This window comes from Chrysemys picta, chromosome 2 (genome assembly GCF_011386835.1).
Source record: "Chrysemys picta bellii isolate R12L10 chromosome 2, ASM1138683v2, whole genome shotgun sequence".
Classification (NCBI taxonomy): domain Eukaryota; kingdom Metazoa; phylum Chordata; order Testudines; family Emydidae; genus Chrysemys; species Chrysemys picta.
In genome coordinates, this window is record NC_088792.1 from 205948684 (window position 1) to 205966036 (window position 17353).

The 17353-nt window shown below is 41.5% G+C and overlaps 1 protein-coding gene across 4 annotated transcripts in view; it reads right to left on the reverse strand.

Annotated features, from left to right (window-relative positions):
- The window catches only part of LOC135981688 (probable basic-leucine zipper transcription factor R), a 65275-nt gene extending 48893 nt beyond the window's left edge, over window positions 1-16382 (reverse strand). For 2 of the 4 annotated variants that reach the window (XM_065585314.1, XM_065585313.1), the window contains exon 1: window positions 12063-12194. In XM_065585314.1, the coding sequence (XP_065441386.1) occupies window positions 12063-12159 (97 nt within the window). In that variant the 5' untranslated portion in view covers window positions 12160-12194. Of the gene's footprint in view, window positions 1-12062; window positions 12195-12271; window positions 12317-16281 lie in introns of those variants that run through there. The other 2 variants (XM_065585316.1, XM_065585315.1) reach the window with 2 other exon arrangements.
- Between the last annotated feature and the right edge of the window lie 971 nt (window positions 16383-17353).

The window sequence follows — 17353 nt, forward strand, 5'->3', positions numbered from 1 at the left end:
AAAATACCTTGTAAATTGAGATCTGTCAGTATACTTAAAAGGAGTGAGAGGTGAACAGAATAGAAGGGGGACTCTTGCCCAAAGCTCAACGACTAGCAAGTAATTTTGCCAGAGGTAAGATTTTTACCTATTTTGTTACTTTTTATTTGTATTAAAGTAGCACACAGAACTATGCAGCTTTGGGACCCCAGTGTGCCGGGTGTTATACAAACACAATAGAAGTCAATCCTTACCCTAAAATGTTTAGAGTTTTAGGTCCTAATCTTGCAAAGATTTACACACATGCTTAACTTTACACATGTGAATAAGAAGGGATTTGCTCCAGTATTTATTTTTTTAAAGCATATCTGTTCAGCCAGTCCCAAGAGCTTTAAAGATAACAGTGAAACTTCATGAAGTCTAGCTGATCCTCAGTGCACAAGGGGTTCTCTGCAGCCTCACTTTCATCTCCCTTTGTACATGTACTCAGGGGAAGAGTTGTGAGGAAGGTAGCTGGAGAGACAGAAAAGGGAAAATTCCTGATGCGGTGGAAAGCTGTGCTCTCTAACCAGGTGAAGAATTAATCTTAGGATGGGGCAATTCTTTGATCAGCTTGTTTGTCTTTATTTATGCTGATAACTGCAGTTTTATTTCTGCAGAATTACCCCACTATCTAACAAATACTTTAAAATAATTATTTATCCCTTTGGCCATCTCAAGTCCAATTTTGAAACCTGTAAGTCCCTTAAATAAATCCTGCATAGTAAGAGTTGCTTGTTTTAAATATTATGCATTTTTTTCATTGTAGAAATCAGAAGTGGGCAAACTTTTTGGCCCAAGGGCCACATCAGGAATAGAAATTGTATGGCGGGCCATGAATGTTCACAAAATTAGGGTTGGGGTATGTGAGGGGGTGAGGGCTCTGGTTGGGGGTGTGGGCTCTGGGGTGGGGGTGGGGCTGGGGATGAAGAGTTTGGAGTGTAGGAGGGTGGTCTGGGCTGGGGCAGAGGGGTTCAGCATGCAGGAGGGGGATCAGGGCTGGGGCAGAGATGTGGGAAGGGGTGCAGGTTCTTGCTGGGGGTGCGGGCTCTGGGGTGAGGCTGGGGATGAGAGGTTTGGGGTGCAGGAAGGTGCTCTGGGCTGGGATTGAGGGGTTTGGAGAGCAGAAGGGGGGATCAGGGCTGGGGCAGGGGGTTAGGGTGTGGGGAGAGGCTCAGGGGTGCAGGCTCCAAACGGCGCTTACCTCAAGCGGTGCTTACCTCAAGCGGCTCCTGGAAGCAGCAGCATGTCCCTTCTCTGGCTCCTATGCAGAGGTGCAGCCAGGTGGCTCTGCACACTGCCCCATCCGCAGGCACTGCCCCTGCAGCTCCCATTGGAGTGCATAGGAGCTGGAGTGGGACCATGCCACGGCTTCTGGGAGCAGCGCGGTGCAGCCCCCGACCCAGTGCCCCAGCCGCCAAGCCAGATGGTGCAGCCCCGACCCTGCACCCCAGTGGAGCACCGGAGCGGGGCCGAGCTGTGTGGTGCAGCGCCCCAGCTGGAGCACTGGAGAGGGGCCAAGCCACGTTGTGCAGCCCCGACCCCGCACAGCCCCAACCCTGTGTCCCGGCTGGAGTGGGGCTGAGCTACGTGGTGCAGCACCCCGGCTGGAGCACTGGAGAGGGGCTAAGCTGCCTGGTGCGGCCCCTGATCCCGCTCCCCAACAGGAGCTCACAGGCCGGCTTACAATGGCTTGTGGGCCAGATCTGGACCGCGGGCCATAGTTTGCCCACCCCAGTATAAATCAAAGATGTGTTAATTATTCATCTAACTGGAAATAAAAATAATCCCAAATAAAATTTAAACATGCTGAATTGAAGGAGTTAGATATAAAAGATTGCCAAGGTGTGTAACATCTTTATAAAAAAAATGTCAGTGCCTCAAAGATTTTTCTGCAAAGAGAGCACAAAGGAAGATGAAATATACAATGGATGTAACCCCTTTGAAACTTTGCGTTCCACATCAGTAAGTTAAACCAGGGCAGAATATGCAGCAACTAAAACAAACATTCAGAAAGAGGTATTCCATCAACACTGTGTACGCATTACACACCCGTTTCCTTGTGAATGTTTTAGAGGTGTAGGGAGAGATTACGGAGAGATGTTGGTTTGTTGCAATGTAGCACACATACACTAATCTAAACCACTACTTGGACATTTTTTTCACCATATAAACAAAAGCTTCCGCAGTGCCATACTCCTGCTGCAATTCATCCTGAACAGGCCAATGTCTCCCCTGTGGCAATTATGCCAGTTTCTGCTTTTCTACAGAAACTGAGCACCGCTCTCCTCCCCACACTGCCGTCACCCATGCCCTGTGCTGCTCATGGAAGAGACTAGAAAAATCAATGTAAAGGTTTCTTATTCAAATTTATGATGCGAGTAATTGCTTCTGGTTAAAGAAACAGGAATACTGTAGATACTGCTTGGTGTGCATGGTTTTTGTCACTATTAAAGGAACAGAACTCCTTTTTCCAAATTAAAATATCTGCAGAGAGTGATGGAAATGTGATGTAAAAGACAAATGCGAGTGAGGAAATAAAAGCAATGGGCCTCTAAATGTCAACAAAAGCAACTGGCAAACCTTGTTTTGTTCAATTTCACATTCATATGTTCAATATATCAGGGCACAAAGACTACATCTAAAATTAAACACCAAAAGCTGCTATTTTATTCTCCTCTACAAAGTGATGCTATTACAGTAGTATCTTTTAAAGACTGTTCAGCACAATAAATGGTTTTCTTTAGTACACTAAACATAAGTCTTTCCATTTTTGGTGCAAAGCCAAAACAAGTGACAAAAGACTCCAGACTGCAATGAAAGTACATGATTATGTAGTACGATTGTATAACACTGCAAGTGTAAATTAGAAGCTTTGATGTTCAATTTAAATGTAGTCTTTGTGCCCTGTGAATATCTAAATGGGAAACTGAACAAAGGAAAGTGTTTTGTGACAATGGTTACAAAAATAAAGTGAGTTTCTTCTGACACTGAACAAGCAATGTTAGCAGAAATAAGGAAAACAGCATTATCCCTAAAGCTACTTTCTCTCTTTGCTTAACTGTGGTAAGCTGCTGCTTAGAACGTTTGTCAGACCTTCCTGTGTGATTTCCTGCTATAGATTTAAACAGTATTTACACGTGAAGTTTGCCAATAACTCTGCTGAAAAGGTTAAGATTCATTGTTCTTATTTCCCCACTGATAGTGTGCACATCGTGTTTCCATCGCACTCTGTTTGTTAGGTGGTTTTTGTGTCCTTTTATTTGGAAAAAAATGAACTATATTACTTTAATGATGACAAAAGACATAAAAACTATCTACTCCTGTTTATCAGTACAGAAGCAGTTACACTTTGATAATAAATCTGAATAAGAAAACTTTCTATTGATTTTTCTCATTGCTCCTGTGAGCAGCACAAGTTTGGGGGAGGGAAGAGAGCGTGTGGGCTCACCTATTGAAAAGTAGTAACCCCCACAATCTTTACAGGTGATGTTGACCTGTTTAGGGTGATCTGCACTGGTTGTGTAGCAATGAAGAGTTGCATTTGTTTACATGATGGGAAATTGTTCATATCTCACTTAAAATTTGCATATATTTTATTCAGATACAAATAGTTTTACTGCACAACCAAAACATGGACATAGGGAGACAGGTGTGTGTGTGTGTGTCTGAATATATGTACATACACACTCCAAACACTCCTGGCCAGATTTTCAGAAAGAGCTCAGCTCTTATTTAGACACCTAAGTTGTTAGATTTTCAGAAGAGTCAAGATGCATTGGGCACCGATTTTGAAAATCTAGCCATGTCACTATAGGAGCTTCTAGGTGCTGAGCAAAGCTGACCAAAACTCAGGATTTCCAGCCACATTAAATTTTGCTATTTCAAAAAAATGGTTTTGTTCCAAATTGGAATTAACCCATTTTTTTTTTAATTTCTTACAACCAGAACTTTCATCTCCCCTCCCCACCCGCCAAAAAACCCAACCAAACAAAAACCACCTTGTTTCAGAAATTTGCATGGCATAAGCAAAATAAAATATTGCTCCCTGGACCGGCTGCTGCTGACTGAAATTGACAGTCTCATTGCAGCCGTGAAACAGCCAAGAATGTCCAAAGTGGTATTGTAGCTGTGTTGGTCCCAGGAAATTAGAGAGACCAGAAGTTGGTCCAGTAAGAGATATTACCTCACCTACTTTGCATCTCTAATATCCTGGGACCAACATGAGTACTACAACAACATTCAATTCAGCCATAGATGATACTGAATTTTGCTATCTGAAATGGACACTCCACAACATGAAGAAAAAGGAAGCAAAACTTAACAGCCACATCTACTTCCTGAGCAAATGCAAGAAACAAATCATCTTCCCCAGAAGTCTCACATCCATAACATTCTGACCACTACTTACAACTCCAAATATGCAGAACAGCTCTGCAGACAGACTTCAGAAAAAATGAGGAACCTTTTACTGCACCTCACACATTCCAGGAGGGATCACCTCAAATGAGAAATCATCACAGGCTCCCACATGCTGGAAGTAAAAATGTGTGGAAAGTTATCTGGAAAACATGCAAGAAATCCAAAACAGCGATAAAAAAACCTCATGACATTCATGAAGCTACAACTAGTCCACAAGGCACAGAACACCACCTCCGAGAGAAACCGTGGTACCAGTACCCACCACATGGACACTACATGACACCCCATCATCATCAATTTATCAAGACTACCCCTAACTAGAGCTGAATTATCTGCACTCTCTAAGGGACTGAACTTTTGCTCCACCACAAAACCTGAAACCCTACTAACATATGGAGAACTAGAAGAATTCTTCCGCCTACTCCACCTCAGAGAATTCTTTCACAATGACAACGCCACTCCCAGTTATAACAGAAGTTGGTCCAATAAAAGACATCACCTCACCCACCTAGTCTGTCTAAGAATGTCAGATTCAGTCAGCAGCTTCTGGGGGTCCCGCCATGGATTCTAGCCTCTGACAGTTGTCAAAAGAACTTCACCATAACCAGGATCAAAGCAGTTGCCCTGGGGTGCCACATCACTTGGACAATAATATTTATGTTTTTCCTCCACAGCTCAGGATGGGGGTCATAGCACTGAAAACATTTTCCACGCAGAATAACTGTTACCATGTTCAATGCTTCAGTTCAGAGTTCAGTTCTGTTCAGATCAATTTCAGCTACAGGAAAAAAGTTCTTTGGCATCTATTTAAACAAGCAGTCCATACTTGCTGTGGTTTAGTGTACATCCAGAATGCTCAGATGCACTGGCCTGGATAAGCATGGATAATAAAAGATACCACAAACATCATACAGTTCTTTTCCATTTACTGTGCCCCAGATCCTCCTGTGCAATTGTAGAGGCAAATCAGAGAGCCACACTAGAAAAGTCCACTTGCACCTCAGCCAGCTGCACCTCATCATATATGAACCTCCATATACACACCTCAAGGTGCAACAATGAGAATAGTATATCAGAAGGAAAATATGGGAAGATACACAGTACTTGCAGAAGTGATTGCAGTGTAGGGATATCCAGTGAGCAATGTAAGTAATCCATTTTGGATATTATGACCTCTCCCTTTGGATGTGCGCCTGATAGTGGTCTAGGCCTTTGAACTGGGAAGCCAGTTTCTATAAAAATTTTAGCAATGAATTTAAGAACGTAAGAACATAATCATTTACTGACAGGAATGCCCACAGGAACTCAAGATGTTAACTAAAGTTGGATAAGCTGTTACTAAATGTTTGTGGAATACCCATTTTGAATAGGGACAAGTAGTCTCACTGGCCACAGATGCTAAGAGTTGTGCCCATCCAGTCAAGAACTACAAAATCCACCACACATAATACTTCCCAAGTGTCCAATCAAAACAAATGAAGTTTTGAATATAAATGTTCTCAATGAGTCGCTCAAATGCATGACAAAAAAACAATTATTTACAAAAATTATTCAGCCTTTTTTAGAGATTTTTTAAAAGGCAGTACACACTTTAACATATGATGGATGTAATTCAGCTTTCTACAAGAAATTATCTGGGGCACAATAGTGTAGTCACATAAAGCTATATTTGCACTATTAATTGCAGAGTATAGGATTAAAAGGAATGACTCTATCCTGTCTCCTTTTGTTCTACTGGTTTCTGACAAGTAAGTTGATTAAGAGGTAGGAAAATTAAACCTTTCCATCAACATCCTAGCCTGGATTAGATCTGAGCTCTAAATAAACTTCCATTGATTTTTGATGCAACTGTAGCAAGAATTGAATAGATTTATGGGCATGGAATAATCACGCAATCCTAGATGAAGGACATATAAATACATATGATCAGCAATTTCAGTAGCACCCTGAAGAGATCTATGACAGAGGCATTCATCACCTAGAATTGAATTTTTAACATGTGTGATAGGACCGGGAGACATGGAAACCTACAAATACAAGAATACAAATTTGTTAGATATAAAAGCTTGGTGAGTCTTTTGTGGCCTTTGTTCTGTATTCAACATTTCAAGGCAATGTTTTGATACCACTGCGAACAATGGATCACTCCAATGCAAAGACATCATAATGATTTCATGAATCTAACATTTAATAAGGAAACCTTAAGTAATTTGTGGAAGAATAGTGAAAACAGCATTTCAACTAACACTAGAATAACAGAGAAGCTAAAATAAAGACAATTTGCTTAGTAATAAGAATATGGTTCAAAACTTATAAATGCAGCCTCCAAAAGAGATGCATAGTAAATATTATTTACACCAATCAACTGATGTGGATCAAATATTTCCATAGTATAGTGAATCCACTGGTTCCAATAATGATCGGAGAATTTCTCACACATCCTTTCCTAACATGCCTTTTAATAGAAACAGCACAAACAGACCACCAACAGGAAAAAAGTTTTGAATCATATAAAAAGACTAATAAACTTTTCCATTTGTAAGATGTGCTGAAAACCCTACAGTCACAATGGTATAGTACAAGGGAAGAACAGCTGGCAGTTTTAAGAAAAATGAAGCACACTATCACAAATAAAGAAATTATAATTGCTCCTGCTACTCCTGTAGGAAAAGAGACTGAAGGAAAGTCATTGGCAATTGACAAGGATTTTGTTCTAGAACTGACTGAATATGAGCCCCCAAAAAAGATCAGATGAAGAATAGTCATAGAGATGGTGGAAAACTAAGGCTAGAGGATCTGAGGGGTAGCCGTGTTAGTCTGGATCTGTAAAAAGCAACAGAGTGTCCTGTGGCACCTTTAAGGCTAACAGATGTATTGGAGCATAAGCTTTCGTGGGTGAATGCCCACTCTCATGAATCCAACGAAGTGGGCATTCACCCACGAAAGCTTATGCTCTAATACATTTGTTAGTCTTAAAGGTGCCACAGGACTCTCTGTTGCTTAAGGCTAGAGGAGAGGTTTTATTTGCAATAACTTTGAGAGAGCAGACCACTCACATTAAAGCCAATAAAGGGCGTGGGAGTGAGGCAGACCTATTTAAAGCTTTCTACTAGCATTAGGGTAGCAACTTATTAACAGTCAAAACTATCAGCAACAAAGCACTGGCATAAATCTCACAATCATAGAATCATAGAATATCAGGGTTGGAAGGGACCTCAAGAGGCCGTCTAGTCCAACCCCCTGCTCAAAGCAGGACCAATTCCCAACTAAATCATCCCAGCCAGGGCTTTGTCAAGCCGGGCCTTAAAAACCTCCAAGGAAGGAGACTCCACCACCTCCCTAGGTAACTCATTCCAGTGCTTCACCACCCTCCTAGTAAAATAATGTTTCCTAATATCCAACCTGGACCTCCCCCACTGCAACTTGAGACCATTGCTCCTTGTTCTGTCATCAGCCACCACTGAGAACAGCCGAGCTCCATCCTCTTTGGAACCCCCCTTCAGGTAGTTGAAGGCTGCTATCAAATCCCCCCTCATTCTTCTCTTCTGGAGACTAAACAATCCCAGTTCCCTCAGCCTCTCCTCATAAGTCATGTGCTCCAGACCCCTAATCATTTTTGTTGCCCTCCGCTGGACTCTTTCCAATTTTTCCACATCCTTCTTGTAGTGTGGGGCCCAAAACTGGACACAGTATTCCAGATGAGGCCTCACCAATGTCGAATAAAGGGGAACAATCACGTTCCTCGATCTGCTGGCAAAGCCCCTACTTATACAGCCCAAAATGCCGTTAGCCTTCTTGGCAACAAGAGCACACGGTTGACTCATATCCAGCTTCTCGTCCACTGTGACCCCTAGGTCCTTTTCTGCAGAACTGCTACCTAGCCATTCGGTCCCTAGTCTGTAGCAGTGCATGGGATTCTTCCGTCCTAAGTGCAGGACTCTGCACTTATCCTTGTTGAACCTCATCAGTTTTTTTTTGGCCCAATCCTCTAATTTGTCTAGTTCCCTCTGTATCCGATCCCTACCCTCTAGTGTATCTACCACGCCTCCTAGTTTAGTGTCATCTGCAAACTTGCTGAGAGTGCAGTCCACACCATCCTCCAGATCATTAATAAAGATATTAAACAAAACCGGCCCCAGGACCGACCCTTGGGGCACTCCGCTTGAAACCGGCTGCCAACTAAACATGGAGCCATTGATCACTACCCATTGAGCCCGACGATCTAGCCAGCTTTCTATCCACCTTACAGTCCATTCATCCAGCCCATACTTCTTTAACTTGGCGGCAAGAATACTGTGGGAGACCGTATCAAAAGCTTTGCTAAAGTCAAAGTCACATCCACTGCTTTACCCTCATCCACAGAGCCAGTTATCTCATCATAGAAGGCAATTAGGTTAGTCAGGCATGACTAACTATATTAGGAATCACTATATTCCTAAACATTAGAAGAACAGCCAAAGGAAAAAAAGTGATTCAGTGCATTAGTCTTTCAACTCTGTAAAACTAGGGGTTTGACTACATTGGGATACTCAGAAAAATTAATGAGTTAAAACAAGATGTGGATTCAAAGTGGATTAGTTAAACCACAATAAACCCTTGTGTGGACAATCACATTCAGAATTAAAGTGGACTTACTTCGGTTTAATTTTAGAATTAATTAACCACTTGAATTCTGAAGGAGAACATCTACACAGGGAATTTAATGCCGTTTAACTAATCCACTTTAAATTCACACCTTTATTTAATTTGGATGAACGTTGAGTGTAAACCCTAGATGAACGCAAGCTACTAGATAATATTACAACACAATTATACATGCACATCACAAAACTATTGGAGTGTTTTGGACAACTCAGCATAAGTGGTGGCCTCTGCTCAATTTTTTGCAATTGGCTTTAAGGAACTCTGTATCTGTCTTCTCTTTCTGTTATGGATTTATTATTTCCCCTAAAATGCCCACAATTCAGTCTAGCAAAATATATTATTTATATAAAAGGCAGTGGCTGCTTGGCTACAGGTACCAGAGACATTCCCAACCCACCCACACACTGCCTCTTAACCTCACCACTATAGCATGAACAGAGAGTTCTGGATTGTGGTATGTTAGCAGGGCAATTTGGGGAGGTCTGCACCACTGCTGCTCATTCTGCACTTGTTCTGTGAATAAAGTAAGGACTTCAGGGCTACCAACCCTGCATTTTTCATGAGTAGTTCAACAAAAGTTATAAAAACTAGGACACATTTGGATAACATAACTCTCTTTTCCTCAGGGTTAGCACCTTTATTTCAGAAAACCCAGCAATAGCTAAGGCTCAATCACAAAATACAGAGACTATTGAGAATAAAGCAATCGATCAGAATTTCACAACAGTGAAAAGCTGAGGGTGTGTTACCGTGGAGGTGGGTGAAAGGAAGGAGGAAATTTAAAGATTTGGCTGCTTTGGACCCATTTTGAATACCCCATCAAGTCAGTGTCTACTACCCACAAGTTCTTACATTCTGTGCACCCAGTATTGTGCTGAGATACAAGGGGACATCCAAAGGCAGAATTGGACCTTATTTGCAGATAATGCATTCAAATGCGCAATAAATTTAATCTAAGGAAATGGCATGTTTTTCAAATGTAGTTTCAAATGACTCATTTATTGGTCTCTGACCTGTGACTCTTAAAAACAAACTTAAAAAAAAAACTATTAAAACTAAATGCATAGTAGCCCAGTATACTAAAGCTTTACTTTTTAATGGGTCAGCTTTCTGTTCTTATTTGTTCCAGTTTTAGTCTCTATCGGGTTTTTAAGCTCACAATAATCAACTTCTAGGTGTACGCTGTATGGCTGTGGTCTCTCAGTGACAAAAACAGTTGTCTTAGATAGTGGGGAAAAATTAGAACAGAACAAATTTGTTCTTTGTCATCATTGGTCTAGAACATGCTATTGATTAGAAGAAATATTAGCTAGAAAGTAGTCTAAGGGAATCCATAATTGCTTCAACCCTGTTCCTCCCAGAAGATGCCAGCATGGTTTGGGAGACAGAGTTAGGAATTAATTTGGGGGGTGGGGGAAAAAGGTGGGAATTGGCCAGAACCACCTTAAAATATCCAATTGAATGACTTTGACATGTCGTTGACACACCTTTATACCATGTGGTGACAACCACAAAGTTACTCTTAACAATGGCATATCACCATTAACAGTGTTTGAACACTCAACACAGAACATCTCCCTGGTATCTAGCTTGCCCCACGGGTAGGGCAGAACAAGGCAAAGGTGGCTTAAAACTATCCTTGCACATTTCCAGTTACAGATCTGTGCTGTAATTTGCTATACTACCATTCTGTTAGTTTTGTACTGTATGAAACACCCTCTTTTCCCAATTTGCTGTATCATTGAAGGTTTCTTAAAATAAAAGTTACAATAAAAATTGTGCTAGAAACCATTAGAGGCTTCAGATAGATTGTTGCCCAGGGAAGGTGGATTCCTTTCTGGGGTTTCCCACTCATTCCTGTAGTTTTGTATCTTGGTTTGCAATCTGCTCAATGCTGACTTCATTGACTCTCTCACATATAGCAGGGACTACAGTTTACTTAGTCTTGAATAATTTATTGTAAAGTGCTTCTAATTGTCGGATCACCCTTGCTTTCTCCTGGACTGTCCTTAGCAGGAAAGGTGTTCAAAGTTAGTGCAGGGCCCACAAGTGGCATAGCAGGCCATAATTTGAAAAAAAAAAAAAGGCTTATTTATCATGTGGCATATCCCAGAACAAACTGCACCTTCATCTATATTATCTGGAGCTCTGCACAAAGTGTCCTCCCGAACGACTCACTTTCAGTGTGTTCTGATACATTAGAGTACAAGATTTGTATTAGAGCTAGTCAAAAAATGAAGGAAAAAATGGTACCACCACCATTGACTTTTGTTGTTTTTCAGTGAGAATTTCAAAATTCAGGAACGTTGACTAATCTCTCTTTGCTAGTATAAACCCAGGAGCTAGCCCACTTTGCAGCCAAGCTATGCTACATTCTAACTCACATAAACAGTGTCAGCTTTCCTATTTGCTGAGGGACAGTTACTATTTAAGAAAAGCATCTAGTTCTACATCATAGCCCTCTTTAAAAAGAGAGAGAGACACCCTTAGCACTGTGTATTTCAGTTAAACTAAATATAGTGCTTAGCCTCAGCAGAATTAAGCCCCATAAAATCTACATGTATAATACAAACACTGCTTATTCCAATCTAGTCCAGTACTAATGGCCAGCATTACAATATACTTCATATCTCAAGGAAGACACTCCCAGGGGATCTTCCCTTACAAAGGAAGGCAGCATACCACATCACTTAGTATCATATCACACATTGCTGAACTCAGAAACCAACCACTGACCAAATGATAGATTTTCCCAGGCTTAAAAGGTCCACATCAAGTCATTTGTTAGGCCACAACATTTTTCAATGAAATCCTACTAGTCTTAACCATTTCCCAAATAATGAAAAAAGTAACTCTTGTTGTGAGTTGCCATTTTTTGTATGGAGTATGTTTGTATGACCACATAAAGTTCCTCTAGGGATAAGGGCAGCACAAAGAGGAAGTTATAAAGCTAGCTAAGTGCCTGCTTAACTACCTACCTGCTGGTAATGGTGCTGTGTTTTCACTGTATGAAGTCTTTGCATTGACATGAACATTTCTGTCCATAGCCCCAGTTGGGCACACAAACATTGCCATGAATTGTTAATTAAATCTGACAGTAGCTAAAAGGAAAGGTTGTTTCCCTGAGGTGGATTTTTATACCAAGCACCCCATACATGAGCTAATCCTTCTCATAATTGTGACCTACCTGCACCTGTGAGGGATGAACCAGTCAATCAGGGAAAGAATGTGTAACTGAGCAGGCTACTGTCTATTTGGGTTCTGAGGGAGAGCACGCATCTGGATCACATCAAAGGACACAGCATTCAGAACTGGCAGTGCATCCGTTTATATACAAACATTCATTATGAGGCAGTTCCTATTCTGATCTGTTTTCTTGGTTAGATCTTGCAGACCCTACTGCATAGAGTCAGAGAACAGTCACTGAATTGGTGTTTTGGCTGAAGACTCTATCAGGTGTTGTCAGATAAATATTAATACACTGATGCTTTAGGCTGGTTGTGATCCACTTCTATAAAAACCTCTCCCACACTGTTCTTTTTTTACTCATCACTCATTTGTTTGATATTCAAGAAAAGACTCGTATTGCATTTGGATGTGAAATAGAACTGAGCAAAGAGATGTCAGGAGAAAACAGATGCTGTAGAAAAATACAGGGAAAAGGTTAGCGGTTTTTTGGTTGGTTGGTTGGTTGTTTTTTTTCAAAGGCAGAAAATTATCACAGCTGATCAGAGTAGTTTATGAGATTTCTCCAACAGTTTGAGATATTAGCAGATTGGCAGTAAAATGTGTTTCCCTCAGCCAGCAATATGACTGGCCAAAGCAAAGAGGGTCTGGGCAACAATTACTACACAAGTAGGTTGACCTTTTGGGTAGGAAAGCAGCATAATAAAGATGATGCAATGTATTATGACATTTCAGAGTCTGCTGGCACTAGTAGATTGTGTTCTCTCTGTAAATATATCACAAGAGAAGGAATACAAATTTCTAGTCCCAGAAAAATCAAACATTATCTCAATCTGCTATTGCCACTTTTTTCCAGTGTATCAAGAGTGTTACGATATTTTTTTGCCATGATGGTGCACTAGCACATTTTAATGCAATAGTGTTTCTATGCAATACCACCAGGTATTTAATGCAATAGTGTTTCTATGCAATACCACCAGGTATTGCATCAGAAACCCGTCAAAATCATCATTACAGGCAGTCTTCATCAAAGGATTGCCCTATAATACAGGGAAGTTCTTGAAATCCTCTCACACAACGTATGAAAATAGTTACCGATGCTAGGGGCATGGTACTGATCTCCGTTACACTGGTATAAATCAAAAGTAATTTCAGTGAAGTCCAAAGGCCTGAATCTCCCTTCTGTTACACCATTTTTACACTAGTGTGACTCCGCTGACTTATACAGAATTACACTAATAAAGAACTGGTGCAACAGCATGGAGAATTGGGCCCAAACTCAAGGAAATCAGGGTGAGACTAGAGCACATCCTGTGTCATTATGGTTTCTTCCTAGGCCGCACCTTTCAAACATCATTCTTTGCTCCCAAAGTGATATAAAAGGAAAGTCTCAGAAAGCGACAGCCCGGAACTTTCACAAGGTAGGAAAAATAACATTCCTTAGAAGTGTTGAGGTTGATTGTGTCTTCTTTTGTCTTGTCCTGTAATAGGAACAATATTCCTGCTTTGGGATAGCCTCAATAAATTACTTTTGTGGCTATCAAAATGCATTGCTCCAGAATTTAATCACCCACTAAACCCTCATCTGTTCCTCCATCTTTAACGCTGTCATTTAAACAGCTGTCTCAATGACATTTGCAAGTATCAGAGGGTCCTGTGGCACCTTTAAGACTAACAGAAGTATTGAGAGCATAAGCTTTCGTGGGTAAGAACCTCACTTCTTCAGATGCAATCTTGCAAGATTGCATCTGAAGAAGTGAGGTTCTTACCCACGAAAGCTTATGCTCCCAATACTTCTGTTAGTCTTAAAGGTGCCACAGGACCCTCTGTTGCTTTTTACAGATTCAGACTAACATGGCTACCCCTCTGATATTTGCAAGTATGTAGGTTTAAAAAAAAAATCTATGTATGAGTATTTGAATAAATGCTGCTACTTCTTCCTCTGTCTTAAACTTTAGTTGTTTGTGCAGAATTTGCTCTTGAGGCCTACAATTAGCATTTGTGCAGCATGGTCCATGTCCCAAGTGTTGTGTGAATGATCCTCACCTCAGTGGGATGTTTTTGGAGCATTTCTGGGGGTTTATGTTCTTCTTATATATGTGATACACCCATTTAGAAACACTATCACAGACATTCAGTCTCAGGCATATTAACCTTTTAAATACATGCAATTTTATTAAAAGTTTAAGAGGTTAAACAATTTTCTTTTAAAAATGCCTGTGCTGTTCTTTAGATGGGAGTTAAAATATAATGGCCCAACCTCCCCGAAGGGGCTTAAGTATTGCATCACTGAGAGTCACAGTGCCTTATTTTTAGGCACCTAGAATATCATAGGGAGAACACTGCAATCCACAAAGCCTGAGTTAGGTGCCTACACTCCTATGCAATAAACGGGAAATGAGAGGCACCTTAGAATATGATCCATAAAGCCAGCACACTAGGTGAGGGGCTGCCTAAAGTAGCTAATGGGAGATGCCAGCGAAAGGGGTGCATGCTACGACCTAACCCTCTCTTGGAGTATAGTGACTAAGTCTGGTCCGCAGGGATAAGCCTATCTCTGCTTGTAATTCACAAACTGGGAAGAGAAGCATTTGGCTGCCTAAGTCATGTGTGGGGCCTGATCAGAGGCCACCTAACTCCACACAAAACAGCTGGGGGTGAAGGATGAGCCCATTCTCCTTTATAGCCTGTAGCCCAGTGGTTAGGGTACTCACCCAATGTATGAGAGACCCCCAGTTCTGCCTGACAAAAAGGGACTGGAACAGGGATCTGCCAACTCTTACGTGAGTGACTCTGTAGGCTAAAGCATTCCAATGTGCACTAGACCAATTAATTAGTATTCAGTTAATGTGGAAGAGGTTGAGGGAGTCCTACATCACAATATGCCATAGCCTAAGGGTTAGGGCATTAACCGGAGATGTAGCAGAGCCCTGTTCAAATCCCTCCTCCTCAACAGGTGGGGCGGGGCGGGGCTTGAACCAAAGGGGGTCACCCACATCTTAGATGAATACCTTAGCCATTGGGCTAAAGGTTACCAGGGAGGTGATTCTTCCCAGCTAGCTGTGTGTGGAGTTAGGCAGGCTCTTTGCATACCTCTATTGGAACTTGGGTGGCTGAACAGTTTATTTTCCCCTGGTTCACAAATTGCTCTAGGGCTTAGGCAGGAAATAGGCACCTGGTTGCCTAGAACAAGGCAGCAGTGCACATGCCAGAGACAAACATGGGGAGTTAGGAAACTATTACTGCAAAAACTTGGGCACAGAGTGAGTTTTGGCATATGCAGGGTTAGGCAACAAAAAGGGAGCTTTGTAGATCACAGGGGTGCTTAAATACCTTTATGGATCCCACCCAAAGTAACTAGTTTAGTAATAGTGATTGGTACTTCTATGCAAAACACACAAGTAATTCTAAGAGTCAAATCTTCTACTGCCTTGCCTGTTGGGTAGTCACTAGCATCTCTGCAAAGTAGGTGTCACATGCTATCAAAGCAATAATCACACACCAGGGGTAGCATCAGTGCTTAATTTGTAATGAAAGAGGTGCCAGGGCTCAAGAATTTTTTTTTACTTTTATAACTGACATGCCAAGCCCAGAGGTGCAGGGCTATGAACTGCCAAGCCTAGAGGTGCCAGGGCTCTGTCCTGACAAGGCCTGGCACAAATGAAGCACTAGGTAACATTGATTTAAGCAACTAAGCAAAATGCAAGGCAGTGGAGAACCAAGCTTTAATATAGTATTATCTTGCTTCCAAAAGTGGCAAGAGTCTGTGAAATATCAAGCACAGTGGTGAGAGACAGAACACTAAAGCAGTCCCTTTCCCCAGAAGCACCTCCCTTGTGGACTTTCTGGTCCCTACTCTCTCTCCCCACACTCAAGTTTTGGGAACTCCTGCCCCCAGCATGCCTTTCTGGAGTTAACTCTCCACATTTGGCAAAAAAGCAGCCAGTTTGCAACTAGCTGCCTGTTTCTTGCTTCCAGCTAGCAATATCTGTTCCATTTTCTCTGTTTTACCTTTCTGAATGTTCAGGTGATAGAATATTCTTAAGCAATGCACTTCTCTCCTTTGGCTGACTAATAAGTGGTATTGAGGATGAACTCTTCATTACGTGAAACTATTCTCAGCTGGCAGGATAGCAGCAAATATGTGGGGCCTAGAAAAGGGTGGGTCAAATCTTCAGGGCTAGGTCACTGCTTTTAAGTTTTAAAAGGTTCAGAAACTCATGACTTAACCAGAAGGCCCAACGGTTGATCCATTTTTGAGCTGAAATTATCTCCACTCACTGCTATTATTTCTATGGTTCTCTTAAGTTCCCAGAGAATCACTTGGCTGTTGTGCAAGCCAGAGCTAGGAGAAATTCCACAGCTGCAGAACCCCATTGATATTTAGTGACAAGCAAAGAACTGCATTTTTTTCCAGAGCTCAGCTGTTTGAAATATACTGAATGCAAAATCATGGGTAAGTTACAATATGTTAATTACGTTAAATGCTTCTGTAGTATGACACAGTTCATGATATTCCTTTGAAAATTATAGCTCATGCACCTACTGTGGAGAGTAGGCATAATTTCTTCATCTTTTTATGCAGAAATTAAGAAGAATGGAAAGAATCAAACCTTTCAAGTTAATTGCATCCCAGTCAGGCTTTTATTATCTGAAATATTTTGATAATCTCTGAGCACCTCTAAAATCTGACAAAGAGGTAAATGGCTGGCATGAATGGCTTTCTCTGACTGACATCAGGAACTGACCTGTCAGTCAATGGGAGCTTTTTGCTGCTTCTAGTGTTATGTAAGGGTTTGGTTGGAAAAGACAAATGGCCACACTTCACACTGCAGTGAATGGCTTGATGAATGCTGTTCAGAACAGAGAGCTGCCTGCTGCAGCTAGGAGCAGGCTAGTTGTGTGGTCTGAGGTGGATGTAAAGATAAATAATGCATTCATTTAACACATTTTCTTTGTGTTAATGGGAAGAAAAACACAGTGGTCCCTGTGAAGTTCTTCCTCTAATGACAGGAAATGGCACAGAAAATCTGTGGGCAGGGCCGGCTCCAGGGTTTTGGCCACCCCAAGCAACCAAAAAAAA